The 16,909-nt window shown below is 35.7% G+C and overlaps 1 protein-coding gene across 2 annotated transcripts in view; it reads right to left on the minus strand.

The window, feature by feature from the left end:
* LOC128015590 (transmembrane protein 131) overlaps positions 1-16,032 on the minus strand; it is a 38,341-nt gene extending 22,309 nt beyond the window's left edge. The window contains exons 1-8 of one of the 2 annotated variants that reach the window (XM_052599536.1): positions 15,821-16,032; positions 8,105-8,166; positions 6,763-6,803; positions 3,265-3,333; positions 1,901-2,021; positions 418-534; positions 206-328; positions 15-95 (exon numbers count right to left, since the gene is read on the minus strand). In XM_052599536.1, the coding sequence (XP_052455496.1) occupies positions 15-95; positions 206-328; positions 418-534; positions 1,901-2,021; positions 3,265-3,333; positions 6,763-6,803; positions 8,105-8,166; positions 15,821-15,941 (735 nt within the window). In that variant the 5' untranslated portion in view covers positions 15,942-16,032. The remainder of the gene's footprint in view (positions 1-14; positions 96-205; positions 329-417; positions 535-1,900; positions 2,022-3,264; positions 3,334-6,762; positions 6,804-8,104; positions 8,167-15,820) is intronic. The other variant, XM_052599535.1, reaches the window with a different exon arrangement.
* Between the last annotated feature and the right edge of the window lie 877 nt (positions 16,033-16,909).

Genomic DNA, 16,909 nt, shown 5'->3' on the forward strand with positions numbered 1-16,909 from the left:
TAAAAAGTGCTCACCCATAATGTTTTGGTGCCACCCTGCTGTCCAGTAGGCAGCTCTAAATGTAGGTCTCCCCCACTGGTGTACATCTCTACAACCTAAAACCATTAAAAAAATGGTGATGCAGACATAAGTATTTAGACAAACAGCCAAAATTAAAGAAAATATGATATAGGTGTACCATGCCAAGCAGAGGTGTTTTGTGTACCTGCAGTGGTTCACTGTGAGGGTTGAAGATGCTTATGAGTGGAGAGAAGCTGCTATTTACTGGAACTCTGGCCCCTACAAAGGGCCTGAGTCTGTAGGGATTGGGGATGCCCACACCAAACACCTAAAATTAAACAACAGTTCTTTTAGGATCATTGCATTAAAAGTTGTACATCAAACACAGAACAACATGATTAAGAGAATGAAATGTACCTGGTATGTAAAAACTCCATGATGCGATGTGTTAATAAATAAAGTATTTTCTACATTCCCTACTACTCGAGCTAGAAACACCACATCAAACGAGGTGTTGCCTCCAGGTGGAATTATCTGCAAATAAATGATGGAAAATGCTACATTTATGCGAGATTACACACATCACTCCATACATATCGCTCACTTTGTCAGTCTGTTACAAGTGCATGATATAAATGATATAAATATATTATAAAAATATAACAAACTTACTATTTGGTAAAAAAAAAAATCTATAAGCAATTATTTAAAATAATAGGCACATTTTTTTCATATTTATATTTATTTTACATTAATCTAAATATATAAGTGATGTTTAGGGTGGCCGCAAATGCCTTTTCAACCACCTCAACATAATTTATGTGGATGATGCTGAAACCATTTTGGATCCAGTTTAAAGTTGTATTTAGCATCATCCATTTCAAATGTATCACCCTAAATGGGTGTTAAATTGGGTTGTAATCTTGGGTACCCAAGAGTAGACCGAGTTAAGACGGCTGATGTCGAGTCTGGTCAGCCACAATCCATTAGCCAGGGCAGAGAGGAGCTGATTTATGCAGGTGTCAGGAAGAGGTGGGATGTGTTTCATTTATAACCAAATAGAGTGTGAAAACCCACACACTAATAGCTTTATTGAGACATTTCAGTAAGGCCAATGTCCTGCTGTTTTACTGACGTGTGTAAAAGTGAAGGTCAATAACTCCTTCCACACATCAAAAATATACAAAGCAAGGAGGTGTCCTCACTGAGGTCTTCATCAGATGACCTTTGGTGGGAGCTCAGACATTTACGTCATCTTCCATGCCAAACAAGAAGATGAGGTATTTAACACACATCCAGCAGCTGGCACACAAGCTAAAAGAACATTACTGTTCTTCTGTGCCAAGTTTGAACAGGAAGTCAAAGCTGTCTCAGTACTTTGTAGATCAAAAGTTGGGTCTTTCTGTGATAAATACACTAACATTCAAAAATTTGGGGTCAAGGGATGCTTTACTAGGGATGCTTTATTTGATCAAAAACACCATAAAAATAATATTGTGAAATATGAAATAAATGCTGAAAGAATTCAGCACCATCACTTAAGAATTCAGTATCTTATGATGCTTCATAAATCATTTTAATATGCTAATTTCCACGCTAAAATATTTCTGATTATCAATGTGGAATACAGTTGCGCTGCTTAATATGTTTTTGGAATCGGTTATATTTTTTGTTCAGTAGACCATTCAAAAGAACAGAACTGATTTGAAATAAGTTTTTTTTTACTGTATCAGTGTACTGTCATTTTGAACAATTTAATGCCCCTCTGCTCAATAAAAGTATTAATTTCTAATTAACTTTTAAAAAATCTTCCTTACTGCAAACTTACAAATGGTAATGTACATAATAAATGTCAATTATTTAAACATGATACTTAAAACAAATAAATAAAAATACTTACCCTATTCTGAAAAAAGGATGCATGAAAATGTGATGTTGTCGCTGATATTGATATTAAACTTATTTCTTCTGAACTTGGATTGTGTAAGTAAACTTTTTCCATTTTTGGCATTCCAACTGGCCTATGGATGGACAAAATAATATTTAGCAACCAGGAATAGGACAGAGTGGTGTGTGACATGCTTTTGGAGTCAAAGCTTTACCTTTAAAAGTGTCAGTAAATGTTAATTTGAAATGAAAATTAGGTTAACTAAAAATAAATGAGTCTATTCAGCATCTGAGGTGGCTCGTTCCCATTTATCACTCTATATGCAAGTACATACTAGAAGCAAAATCTAAATGAGTCAAAAACCTGATTCTCTCTCAATCGACCTGTCAAATAATCAGATAAACAAACTTTGACTGAACATGCTATCAGTATGCAGTTAAAGTATAAGATATTAATTTATCTGAGGCTCTACTGCTTGCTGCTGCTGAGAGAGAGAGACTGTGCAACGACTCCATAGGAAGTCAAAGAGGGGTGAAATCAGAGTTATCTGGCAGGAGGACAATATAAAAAGCTTGTTTTACAACTCCACTCTCTGACAGTTCATTCAAAAATTCATAAATGACAACTAAGAAGGGCATATGGAAGGAAAAACAAAGCTCTCAAGAATAACTTAATCAAAATGCCCCAGTGGGGTCATCCTTATTTGGCTGCCTTTCTTCATTTATAGTTTATCAAGTATTTATCAAGTAATGTAAATCACAGACTTTATTTTATTCATAAATAATAATAAAAAAAATAAAAAAAACACTATTATAAAAACACATAAGAAATTCCTGCATGACCGCTGGGGAAATAAGCAAATTCCTCTCCGGACCCTTAGCTTCTTTAAATGACACATACTAAAATACACAAAAGACCAAATAAAATAAGTGTAACAAAACTACATTCAAGTGCACAATTTCCTTTTCTTTTTTTTTTTTTTACAAATTCTGTAGAAATCCACCCAGCATTTCTTAGAATCGGTCATCTTACATCTGGCAATATTCTAATCAGTGCATTACATATAGCTCATAATATATAGCTCCAATAATAACGATTGAGGAACTTTCTTTATTTAGTTGAGGCATTTTGACAAATTGGTCATTCTTTAAAACTAGAATAGTGATAGTAAGCCAGCAGGAAACCTTTAGATTAAATTCACAGTTAAATAGTTAATAGTTAAATAATATAAACAGTGATTTGTTATAAATATCCCTGCATTACGTACTAATTAGGGAAAAAATGTGTTTTAGAGGATTCAATATTATTTTAAACTGTAGGACAGTGCTGTCATTGCTTTATACGTCAAGTCAACTACCCAGTGAGGGTGTTCTTACTGTTCATGAAAGTCCAGCATTGGAGGCTCAAAGCGTATGGGTCTGCTGTTCCCCCGCTGAGAGGACGCACTGCAAGAGAAAGACGATACACTGTAAATGAGGGGAAGCCAATATGCTGTTTTTCCTCTTCCCTCCCCAAAACACACCATATTTTGTCCTGTCAAAGAGATCAAATGATGCCTCTCTATTTTTCTTCAGGCAAATAGAAATATACACCCAAACTTACACATACACAGTAACAAATAGGCTTTGTCTGGCATGGAAGCATCAGGTTTACCCCAAACATTAAAAGTTCAGTTGAAACATCCTTCCACTGGGCAAACCTTTGATACAAAGAGTTGGATCAAACACCAAACCACATTCACACATACATTTTCTCAGAGTTTGAAGTCTATAATCCCATTCCCCCTCCCCATTGTACCATATTTCATTTTACACTACTCTCCTCATATATTGGCTAGATTTTGCAGTTGGCAGACTAAATAATTAATCTATGATAAATGATATGGTCCGATATCAGTGATTTTAGGGTGTAACCAACTAATGTGGCCTAAGGTATTGTCATCGTTTCGAAAAAACAACAAGCATACATTTGTCTTGTAGGAAATATTTTTTAGTAAGTAGTAGCAAACTATGAACCAGACACCAGAAAGCTAAAATAACCCAACTCACCAAGAAGAAACTGCTTTGAAAAACCTTTGAAGTGAGGTCTTGGTTGTTTTTAATGGGAGTATAATACATACATAAATATGAACAGTTTTATTGTACAGTTGTACTCAGATTAGGGAAAAATCTCGGTATGGGTCTTTCGGTTCAGTACGCATATGTACCAAACACATACAGCACTGGTTTAACCACTGCATGAGAGGAACTTCATTGGAAATTTCCAGATTTATAAATTGTTACTTTTTATTAGAATCTTTCAAATTAAATTTAAATATCTTTTTCAGGAAATTCAAACAATAAATACAATTTTGGTGCAACAAATCGCTGCACAAACACCTCAGTTCAAACGGCAGCGCGGCGGGATTCAGCTCCTCTTTACTACTAGTTTCAACGCAAAAAAACATGAATGAACATCTCATGCCTCATGTAATCGCTCAATCAGTGTTTCAACCTTTGAAAGACAGCAATAAAAAATAGCTTGTAAACAAAATGTCACGTAGCATTTCATTTACCTCAGGCAGCCATCAGTGTCCACAGCTCATTAATTCACTAGAGAAATTAAGTGCAGAGAAGAGCATTCACAAAAATACAGACTATATAAATCATTACATTTTACTTTTCCTGCTAGTGAGGCCTTAATTATTTAATGTTTAAATGAATCGGTTATGAAACGAGTTATGAGAGGCACTGTGTAAATTAATATATTTCAACAAAGAGTTTTTATAATTTAGGAATGAATAATAATAAAAAACAGCATTATGTGCAAGTTACATTTTTGCATACATTTTATTTTATTTGAGTGCCTATTTTAATATATAAATAAATAGTAATTGAAGTTAAGATCAGGCTCTGTTTTTAATTGTAACCTTATAGTAATGTAAAAGAGATCCCTATAGTTGAAAGCATAAGCCAAGATATCTGATTATCTGAAGATGATTGTTTTCACTATTATTAATTTTTTATTAATATTATTATCATCATCAATAATAACAACAATTTTAAATTAAAATTAAACAACAACATAACAAATTACTGTTAAATATTACCATAATTTTTTTGTCTAGACTAGACAACAGACTCAACACTATGTAGAACTATTCATCACTCTCTCTACTGGCAAGTTACTACAATAACTCATATTTTTCATAGAGGGGTAACGTGTTCTAAAACAGTTTGACTCCTATACAAGGCCCCAAACATCTGCGAATGAGGCAAAACTTATGTTAAACTACTAAAACTTACAATGGCTCTTAAACCCTGGTTGTCAGAACACTGTCACTCTGAAGCAAGGCACGCAGCAGATTTGTGGATTAACAACAGAAAGTTGCATGTCAGGTTGCACGGCAATGTGTTCAAGAGAAATAGAGTCTGTATCTTGTGAATCTCTCTACTGCATCTTACGTAAGGATAGCACAACACTTATGAACTAATGTGGATGATTTTAAAGCCTGAATCAAACAGTGTCAGCATGACCTCTGGCTACACAGTTTAGTCGAAATGAACTAGAAAAGAGCTAAACGGGGAAAACGCTACCAGCAGATCAACATCATTTTAAGGAGACATAAAATATGAGTCATACATCGTTTTGGTGGGGTGTGATCAGATATAGTTAATGCCTTGTGATCAAATATAAAAATAAGTCTCAATGCATTAACTAGGCTAACTGGTCTGGTGGCACAAACCACAGAAAAAAAAAAAAGCTGCAACAAAGTCCCTAACACAGCTGAAATGGTGTCAACCACTTCCCAACTGTGCACGTGTCGTAGCATGCTTTAAAATAAAAATAAAAACATAAAGGTCTGCAATAAAGACACCACTATCAGTAGACACAAAGTTCAATACTAGATCTGAAAACACAACAGAAAATCTGTCCATCCATCAGCAAAAGAGGAAACCCTCTAAGTCTATTAGCACTAGATCAAAAAGCTATTAATTTTTGTAATAAAAATATACCAAACAGCATTTGCTTGCTTCCTCATTTTCTCACTTGTGCAACACTTGGCCATGCACACTAAACTGTATGCGACATGCTGATGGTGTTGACTAAGGGTGTGTTCTCCTGCAACTGAGATGACGAGTCACAACGCAGACAATTGGCCAATGAAATCCAGCCACCGCAAGCATATACAGAGAAGTAGGCTGGCCAATCCCTCAAGCTTTGATTGGTTAAGCAAATGAAAAGGCCAACTAGTACACAAAAAGTTGATTTAATGGAATTAGTTCAAAACAAGTCTGAAATAACGTATAAAAGGAAATGGGATCATCAATATTCCTCTGGCGTTTTTAGAGAAAAATATATTTTCTGACTATGACTCATTGCTATTTTATACCAGTTCCTCTGCTTACAAACTTAAAGGACAGTGTTGTTTAATTTCATTAACTCGCTATCTATGAGAAGTGCTTACTGGGATGGAAGATAATTACCCAATTCACCCCTGATCCAAAGAGTAAAATCACTGCTGAAGTACTTAAAATGCCAGAGCAAAGACACACCGTTCATTCATCCATTGATTTATTCATTCCTTTAACTCTGCTTTGCAACAATTTACTGAATGCCAATGACCACCAAGAGTATCTGAATCTGAGTAAATCATTTGACATCCGAAGGAAGTCTGATGAAATTACAGCTTGTGACGCTTGTGTTTTTTGCTCTTTTTCTTGAGCACAGGAAAAATCTCATAGTGTAGTGGGAATATTTAGTTCACATGTCTCATTGAGTACTGAACAAATGTTTCTTGGACAATCTAATATAAAATCACATGCTGACTCTGGCAAAGGACGTCCAAAATGTTTCATGCAGACAATCTTTGGGTGTATGAAATTTAACCTTACCTTTTTTGACGATATGAGTTAAGATCAATATCAGACTCTGTCTGTAAAAAGAAAAGAAATTAAATGAGACTCTGAAAGCTAGTAGTACATCATAGTAGTATGCAGGATATCTATAAAGAGCAGGTTACAATGACAGAAGGTCTAGATCAAACACATTTTTAGCAAAGTGTTGAAGTCTATCTTCTGGACCTTGCCATTTTGATGGGCTATTGTTTGTATACACAGTGTGTGCATCAGACTCTCAAAAAGATAACCTTAGAGATGTTCTCACTGAGGTTCACTTCTGTAGGGATAAAATAAGAAGGAAACAACTGGATTGGGAGTACAGTCTAGTCTATTGATAAACCTTAACATTTCCACAAAAGTCCAAACTCACATGTACACAAAACCAGTAAGATCATAGTGTTCAAAGTTCCATTCAAGGGACTATTACAGCTACGCTTTCAAAATGGCTCAGATATTTTTTTATATTTGTAAGTAGTTTATTGGACAATTAAAGTCATTTGAATACATCATTTAGGCTGTCACACCTTTTTGAAGAATAATTAACCATTAATAGTACAGCAAAGAATGACACAAACAGTACTAGAAAAAGAAAGAAGCCTTTACAAAGACTTATTAAAATGTCAAATTGATAAAGCCTTTAAAGCTGTTGTAAACCTCTGATTAACCTAGAGTAAAACTAAGTTATAGACAACTGGAGTACCAAAAAAGTGCTACATTTAATTTAAATAATTGTTTTGTGTTTCCTATAATTCTGTTCTTGCTGAAAGGGAAAAACAAACTTTTTATTTTCCAAAAATAAACTAATTACACTTACATTAGTCTCATAACTCTTACCACTACAGAGAGTGAGATAAGACAAAAAGTAGGGCTGCACGATTAATCGCATGCAATTGTCATACGTCGCGTCAGTAAAGCTGGTTCTGCGATTAGTAGCAAATGTCAATCAACTGCTTTCAAATGGAGCAGAACTTAATGTACAGAGCCGTAATTCGCTGACAAGCTACGCAATATCACGTCATAATCGCAGATGAACCGCTCCATTTAAAAGCAGGTGATGGACATTTACTGCTAATCACAGAACCAGCTTTACGAAGAGTACTCGCAAGACAATCACATGCTATAAATCATAAAGCCCTAACAAAAAGCAATTATATCATCCAGATCAAAAGATACCAAGATGCTAAATCAATAACTGCTCATGCAGATTCATCAAGAACATTTCAAAGAGGTTTTGAAGAACTGTCTCATAAGATCATCAGTTTGTTCATGAGATTGCATCAAATTACAGCAGTTGCTTTGTGTATCCAGACAAGCTAACAGACTCACAAAAACATACCTGCAAGAGGCCTCCTTCCCCAAAGTGTAGTACCTCCAGGATGTTGTCTGATTGTATGAAAGCTGTAGACAGACAAAATTTCCATGAGGTTTGGATATTAGAAAACAATGCCATTGCCATTGATGATTTGATTTCTCAGTGTGAGAACATCTCTCTCTGGGAGTGTATCAGATTTGGACACGATTACCCATCAGGCAGCATAAAAGAACTGAAAAGAAAGGGAATCATTAGAGTAATTTTGCGATCATTCACCTGTCTGGATTTGTCTCAAGTGACTTCTTGATTGAGGACTTTGAAGAATTGCATTGTTTCACTGTCTCATGCATTACTGTGAGAAGCTATAGTTGCCACAGTATCCTGAAAACAGTATCTTTTCAGGCCAGGAAATGACAAAAAAGAAAAACATAAATCGAAAAGTCAGAAACTGATGTGGTCAACATGAAGTTTACATAGGTCTGATTTCTGATGTTTATATGTTAGTAGCTTCATCACTTTATCAAAATACTTCAAACAGGAAATGTTCTCTGAGAACAGAGCAAGGTATCTTACTATGGGAATGCCTCCAGGCATGCACCAATTACACCACGTCTCTCCAAAGGACGGACCCAGAGCTCCAGACTGTGAATAAATGGTTGCATTTTGTGCTGTTGCAACAAATTTTTGTGAGCGGTCGCACAGGCGTGACCACCGCGTTCCCATTTCTTTTGCATTTGAGAAACATTACACAGCAAGTGAAACTAAACCGTGCTATGTTTCATGGACAGTTTATCAGCTCGACGGCGACACAAGTTCTTAGTTCTTAGTTTTTTTGGATGCTTGGGCTGCAGACAGGATAGCATCATCCTGCTCCTCATCATCCGGCTCATCTCCTCATCTTCCTCATCTACCTCAACCTCATCGCTGTCAGTCAACAACAGCTGGTGGAAAAGTGGTGTAAACTCAGGGGACTCCAAATCCATAATATCCCCCCCCATGAAGAAAGATGACGCAGGGGAGAGGGTTGGGCCCCTTTTGTCGAAGGAGGGACAGCGGAGAGAACCGGATCATCTTTGGAAGATGCCGTCACTCTACCCCTTCTCTCTAGAATCCTGGCCAGCATCAAACAACAGTGCAAGCAACTTTCCACCAGCACTGCCTGGGCATACTTGACACCAGGGATGTAATGATTAACCGCGAGCTGGTTGAATATCGACTCAAATATGTGAAGATTCAAATCAGTTGAGATGCTAAAATAAGTTGAGTTTCAACTAGGGGTAGGAGTTTATATGAATCTACATCTGAGGGGAACTTACTGTCTTTAGGCCGAGCGGCTTAAACTAATATGCGAAACGTAACTATAAACTGTGTTAACAGTTTTTAAAGGCCTTAATATGAAGCCTAATATGAAGAGAGTGAATCTGCATCTCATACAGCAGGTCTGATGTTTCTGTTTCATGCAGATATTTTATATGTATAGTTTCACAAAACTGAAGTCAAACCATTCTGGTTGTGCTTCCATAGTCTATCACGCCTGGGGAGATTCCCATAGTGAAATACAGAGGTGGGCACAGAAAACAGATAAGCCTGAAGGGACATCCATACTGTCAGCTAATAATATTTCTCTTGTGCTTATACTAAAATATAACATCAGAAGCCCGTTAAGAAGAAGCAGATTTTTTACAGATTGCTAATAGCAAGTCCTCCCAGAGCTCCTGAGTTCTCATATTCAACTTCATGTCTGTCTACTCAAAGTGCTATTATTAGTCTGCAGTTCTGTAACTCTAGTGAAGTTTATAGTGATAGAGGCCAGTCATGCTCCCTCGTATACACTTTCAGAGGTACAAAAAACACACTTCACTTTCCACATTACATAGTTAATTATCTTAGAAAGATGCGGAGTCCATCTCATCAATAAACGTTAATCTTGAGTCTAGTTTCAATTGGATCAATGCCCATCAATTTAGATTTGAAATCTGTGAATAAGATGGGGTGTTAAGATTTGGGGAAAATATCTTGCAATTTTTTTTGACAGATATTGCGATAGTGATTTGATTTTTGATTTTAATTTTGCAAAGTCAAGCTTCAGCTTAAAATTGTCAATTGTGTGCAGCACAGTACACCTGATGAAAAAAAATATAGAAAACATCACATTTTATGGTTTCCATTAAAGCAATTAAAAATGACCTTTGAAGTGTGTTTTTGGCATTATTCTAATAGGCATTGTTCTATTGTTTCCCATCTGCCAGATTACATCCCATCAATAGAATCCAACAAATACCATATAGACACCATTATAGTTTAAATTAAAGCCAATATAATTCCCATTAATATTCCCATTATATTTTCTATAGTGTTTTGGGAGGGGTTCTATTGTTTGTTTGTTTTTTTACCAAGGGAATATTATAATGGTATTATTAGAATTAACTTAATTTCACAGGAAAGATTAGTTTATTTTGTGTAAATAAAAGGACCATTACTTTCAATTATTAAGGTATTACATTGGTTACACAAGCTGAATTATTCATTTTAAAGTATTTGGGGTTTTAAGAACTTGGGAAAGAAGTGGAAATGTGCTGAATGTTTAATTTCATCCAAGTAAAATTAGCAAAGCAGTTAGACTGAATTTACACTCGTTTTAAATTTGGAGCCAGGTGCCAGTTGAAACAGGTTTTTTGTTTGGTGTTTGTCTCCTGTTACATAGGTTTTTCTTTATTATTAATTTGCCTAACTATTGATCTGACCCTGTAGATCAATAATCACACTCTCTCTCTCCTGCAAAAATCATAGGCTTTAAAATAAGCAAACCACAACATCTCAAATCTTGATTGCGATTAGATTAATCGCACCGCCCTAGTCTAAAGGAACTGCAAATTAAAAGAAAATTATTTTTGTATGCTTTTGCAGAGTTATGGTTATAAACTCTCTCTCTCTGCCTCCCTACATTTTAATTTTGAGCATGATCCATTGGACAAAAAAAAAGAAAAGAGCCTTAAAGATCACAGTATTTTTCTAAATTTCTATAGAAATTGCAATAATATTGTTTTAATATAATAAATGTTTGCCTTATGCACTGAATAAACTTCTTTTATTTATTAATACTTCAATAATGACTATGTATTGCTGTGCAGTTGTCAGTCAAATCTGTGGCAAGATACTGCGATGGCAAGGGTTGCATTACCGATCTATGACTGAGAAAGACGCTTTACAGCATGTGCGCTTGCATTCTCTTTCTTTGGTTAGAGGCACTTACAAAGAATTACTGTTCATAGAAGAGCTAAACTAATAGATCTATTAAATAAATATCAGATTCAAAAAAGATTTCATAGTGTATAAGTGATGCTTGCCAGAAAGAGTCTGGAACTTTGCTGTTTAAAAGCATCTTTACACACCAGATATATTTTTATTACAAATCCCTATAACTGAAGATCTTGTATAGTGAAATTTCATGGAATTCTATGCTTGGTTCAACACTTTAACACCACCACATCATTCAAGTGATACCAAACAAATGTAGCAAATGCTTGTGTTCTTTTCAACAAAGGTGGCTTCTACACATACTTTTTAAATGCCAAAAGACAGTCATGGATGTTGTAGTGCATGGAATGCATGTCAGAACCTTCAGTGGCTTTGTAGAGAACCAGAGGCAGGGAGCCAGGTGCTGCTGAATGAGCAAATACATCATGTTACTCCGGAAACTAACTAATGCTCATGTACACAAACCTTTGATGGATTCATTTTAGCCAAACAAAGACATATGCATTGTCAACTGTAGTTGAGGCCATCGCATGAGACACTGACTGCTATATTACTCAATCACAGCAGCACTGGAAAGGAGCAAGCGGATAAAGACTGGAAAGAAGCACTGGAAAGCCAGCAAACCAATCGCAAAACCATTTGTATGTTTAAACATTTTGTGCACAATTGAAGACCGTAAGGCTGAGTGAGATCTAGGCCTCGAAAAATTAGAACACTATGTGCTATTGCACAAATGAACAGAATTATGCAACAGCAATTGAGCATATAAATAAATACATTATTACAAAATGTTCAAACAAATAATTTTGGTGCGAATAACAAAGATGCAAAGTGTTTAATTCATCCAATAAAAAAATAAAATTAAAAATGTGGTAATGATTCACATCTATATTTTTTTATTACTTGAGCCAATGAAAAATAAATAACTATTGTCTCAAGTAAAAAAATATAGATGTGAATCATTACCCTAAATTTTTTAATTGGATGAATTAAACTTTTTTTAATGTGTGCTACAGCAGGTGATTTTTAAATCAAATTAAGTCAATGTAATTTTAAGGTAAAAAAAAATAAAAAAAAATAATAAGCATTACAGTTTTGTCACAGTTTAGTCAGTTTCGTTTCTCATTCAACATGCGAGAAGTTGAGCTGAACATCCTTCACCGTCTCAGCTTGTGCAGGGCCCGGACAGATACAGTACGCTCACGCAGCTTTAGTGAGCGCAGGAAAGGCTCTTATTTGTGCGCCAGTACACCAACAGCTGTTCGCTTCCTGCTATCTGTGCCTCAGATGTGTAGCTCTGCACTTACCATCATATAAAAATAATGGATCTCATTCAACCGAAATTAAGCTTTAGATATTTGATTTTACCAACATCCATTTCTGACAACAACCAACCTAAAAAAACTCACTACAAGGCAAACACACATCTAAGACCTAAAATCACCTTTGGATTGCCCCAGTGTCCAAGCAAAAGAGGCAGAGTAATCCAGGGATTCTGGAGAAAAACACGCTGTCTCTGAAGGGCAAAGATCACACACCTTCAATGATCTACAGCTTTCAAGCATTTAGAGCATGTAGTGTGACAACTAGGGATGTAACGATATCAAAATCTCACGGTACGATACAATTTCGATATTGACCTCACGGTACGATATTTATTGCGATATTGTGTAAAAGCTCACGGTATTGTTAAATAGCTCACGATAGTGTTTGTGATGATAATAGCGAAAAAATACTGCCATTTATTCTGCTTTTGCCAGTCAACAGGTAATTTATTGTTGTATTTATGGATCCATGACAACATAAAACGCTGATCACATAGTGCTTTTAAAGTGCAAGTTGTAGTCAGGAACATCAATATTCTGTATTGTAATATTTGGTTGCATAACTGATTCTTCTGTGCAATGTTCAAGTTAAGAAGCAACTAGAACAATTGTAAACAATAGGGAATTCAATTAAAGTGCAAACAAAGATCAAGTTAATTCAGGTTTAAATGTGCAAGGCAAATAAAAGCAGTCTTTTAAAACTGGTATTTAGGAACATAACTTAAACTTAAATAAAATAGTCAGTCAAAAAGCCTTTTAAAACACTGACCTATCATTTAGCTTAGGTTCACGTTTTTCATCAGAAAGATCAAAATATCTACATTGCAAGGGAGAAGAAAAAAAAAACAGTAAAAAAAATCCTTAACAGTCTGGCAAAAAGCCTTCAGAAAAACACTGAACTATCCTTTAGCTAATGTTCAAGTTTTTCTTTAGAAACTTTCTTTTCCGCTACGAACTCCCGAACTGATTCAAATGATTCGTGATCCCCAAACTGACTCATGTTGCTTGTGTTTCCTGTGTTGTATCGCAGTTTACTGTGGCAGTGCTTGCGCATAGTCCATTGTCTGTCCCCCACCTTCTCTCCTTTTGCGTTTTTTGACACGGCGAAACCAAAATGTTTCCAGACATCTGATTTAAAAGCTGCAGGGGCTGGCACGATCTCAACTTCGGTTTTGTTGTTTTCATCCAGTATCGCTGTCGTCCATGCTGTGAGCTTGTGTGGACAGCGTGCAATCCTATTGGCTTAACAACGGTTGCTGTGACGACGCAGCGCAAAGGATCATGGTATATGTAGTTAACAATGATTTGTTCCGCGGGACTGTGTTTATTCCTCTTGCTTTTTGGCGGAGACCTGTCCTTTTAATATTGTAACCCAACCACGACGATATCGAGACATGTTTACCACCGCGATAGCGCGATATCGTCAATATCGTTACATCCCTAGTGACAACCTACACAACACAAGTAATGAGAGTCATTGGATGTCATCGTGTTCCTCCCAGTGTTACAAAATCTCCAGACAATCTTGTCATAAGTTGTCAATGGACAATTCTTCCTTAAGATAAAACGCTATGCCAACACTATAACTCAGCAAAAATGGCTTAAAAGTTGTTGTTTTTACTAATTTTATAAAGTTTCCCACTGTGCATAGTCGAGGAAAAACCTATTACAGAACAGATCTCAGCCCAAGAGAACGATTATAGTTGTAACTCAATTTTGACATAATGTGTAATACTTTAAGTCAAAATTATCTATAGACACTGCCATTGGTTACAGTAAAGCCCATATTGGTCAACTAGACCACTAAGTACTGATGAGCAAGGGACATTTCACCCAAAAATAAAAATTCTGTCATCATTTACTGAGCCTCATGTCACCCCATATAACTTTTTTTCTGAAATGATTGGTTTTTTTTGTCCAAACAATGGATCTTAATAGTCACCAAAACCGTTTAGTGTTTAGTTACCACCATTTTCTCATAATATATTCTTTCGTGTTCGACAGAAGAAAGACTGAAAGAGGTTTACACACACATGAGGGTGAAGTAAACGATGACAGATTTTCATTTTTGGGTGAAGTAACCCTTTAGTTGTCTGTTGACACTGACTCTGTTGTCTTTCAATACATGCAATAAACTGGTCAAGAAACAATATACAAAAAATAATAATAATAATACATTTGGCCTAAACAAGCACTGGATTTACTATCTGCCCTGTCAATTTGGATTGTGCCAGAGTGCGCTCTGCAACCTTGTCTATTTCATTTCCAAGTGTACCAAGTGTTCTGCACTTTGATAAGACTTTTTATAGTGTCATGTCTGAGGACCTCTAAATGTTATCCAATAAGCTGAAACCTTCAAATGCAATCTGACAACTCCATAATACACTACTTAACAACAAATTACTGCCAGGACATACTGTATTTAACTGTGCTTGAAATATAGTAAAAACTTGCATGAGCTTGCAGCAGTCACCAGCTCCTCCCTCTCCGAATCAGTTGACATGTCACTGACTGACTGGGCCTCAGAAACAAAACTCTCACATTAACACTATTTTCAACCTTTCACTCGTTTACCCAACCGATAATGCTTTAATTTGACGTTCTGGCGTCTGAAACATTATGAACGTTATTTTTATAGGGTAAAACTTCGTGCCAAACCCGCATTTATTAGCCAAAATAGTCCCATGACATGAAATAGCCGCCACCAATGGGGACTGAATATAATCATTAAGCGCTATATTATAGATAAAACCTATCTTGAATGAATTAGAGTTTTAAAGAGCAATACTCTTTGTTTGTTTGTTTTTTTGAGAGTTTTTTTAAACTTCAGCCAGGTTCAGTGTGTCAGCTAATGTAATATGACTAAGCCTGTTAGCTCCAATACTCAACTAAACTAATGACTGAGCAATATTATCCTGCAGATTTACGTCAAGAAAATAAAAACAGCATGAGCTGTCACATGTCATTTAAATGAACCTAGCCAGGACTGTGACTTCATTATTGTGGATAAGGCTTGACCTAATGTTTATTTTGCTCGCTGAAGCGCTAAGGCTCGAAGCTAACAGTTTTTAGCTTGCAGTGGAGCCGCGGTATGTATACAAGCCATACAGACTCAAGAAAACCAGCTTAAAACACAAAACACGCTTCAGGAGGTTACCTTGGTTGTTCGCCTCTGCCATGTGAATAAATGAAATAAATAAAAGGCGCAGAAGTCCAACGCATAGTGATTTTGTTCGTGCTGGATGTGGGGAACTCTGTGTTGTGTCCTTGCTCGCCATCCTGCTGCTGTTTCTCTGGCCGTGCGCGCGTCCTGTGCGCGCTCATATAAACAGCGCTCACGAGTTAACTCACGAGAGACATCTAGCGGATGCGAGGGAAACTACAGTTCATGGCAACCACTGCCAACTGCAAAAGTGCAAAAAATTTACTTTTGAAAAGAATACTTAAAATGATGCTCACTCACATGACATAAAGACTTCTAAAAAGGCATTATTGTGTTAGATTTTTAGAATGTTTCATAATATGACAACGAATAATAAACTTTTAAATTGCATTTGAATTTAACGTAAATTATTATTATTAGTAGTAGTAGTAGAATTGTCACAAAAATACATTTATTCTAATACTTTTAATTTTTGTTATTGTTGTTGTTGTGAATAAACACAAAAGTAAAAAAGCAACAATACAAACATACACACTAATATTTCAGATACAGTGTAAAAACCGAGTTAACAGCATAGTCTAGTGTAATAGTAAATACAGTATGAATTATTTATTAAATATTTAATGATGTGTGTCACAGATGGACTTTTGTTTTGAAAGGACTGCTAATGTGCATGTACATGCATGAACAAATTCCACCATTATCCACACTCACAATCTAAATGCCAAGTGGCAAAATAACATCAGTTAGTGTAGCTGTGTGGGTACTTTCCTGTTTATGTGGTGTAATATGACCTTTGCTGACCTCTATATTAGTGTAGTTGTTTTGTTTATATACTTTTTTCTTTAATTGTTTGTTTTGTTTTGTATTAATATTTAATGTTTGTTATATGATGGAGCATTTAAAGAAAGCACACCAAACTCTTATGTATTTTGATTGTTTCATCTCGCTTTTACATTATTGTTCACCTCTATGTGGTATGTTCTAAAAGTGGGTGGAGCACTCAAGAGTCATTTCAATACATGCAATAAACTGGTCAAAAAACAGTATACAAAAAAAAAACAAATTATCATAATAATAATA

This window comes from Carassius gibelio, chromosome A6, assembly GCF_023724105.1.
Source record: "Carassius gibelio isolate Cgi1373 ecotype wild population from Czech Republic chromosome A6, carGib1.2-hapl.c, whole genome shotgun sequence".
Taxonomy (NCBI): domain Eukaryota; kingdom Metazoa; phylum Chordata; class Actinopteri; order Cypriniformes; family Cyprinidae; genus Carassius; species Carassius gibelio.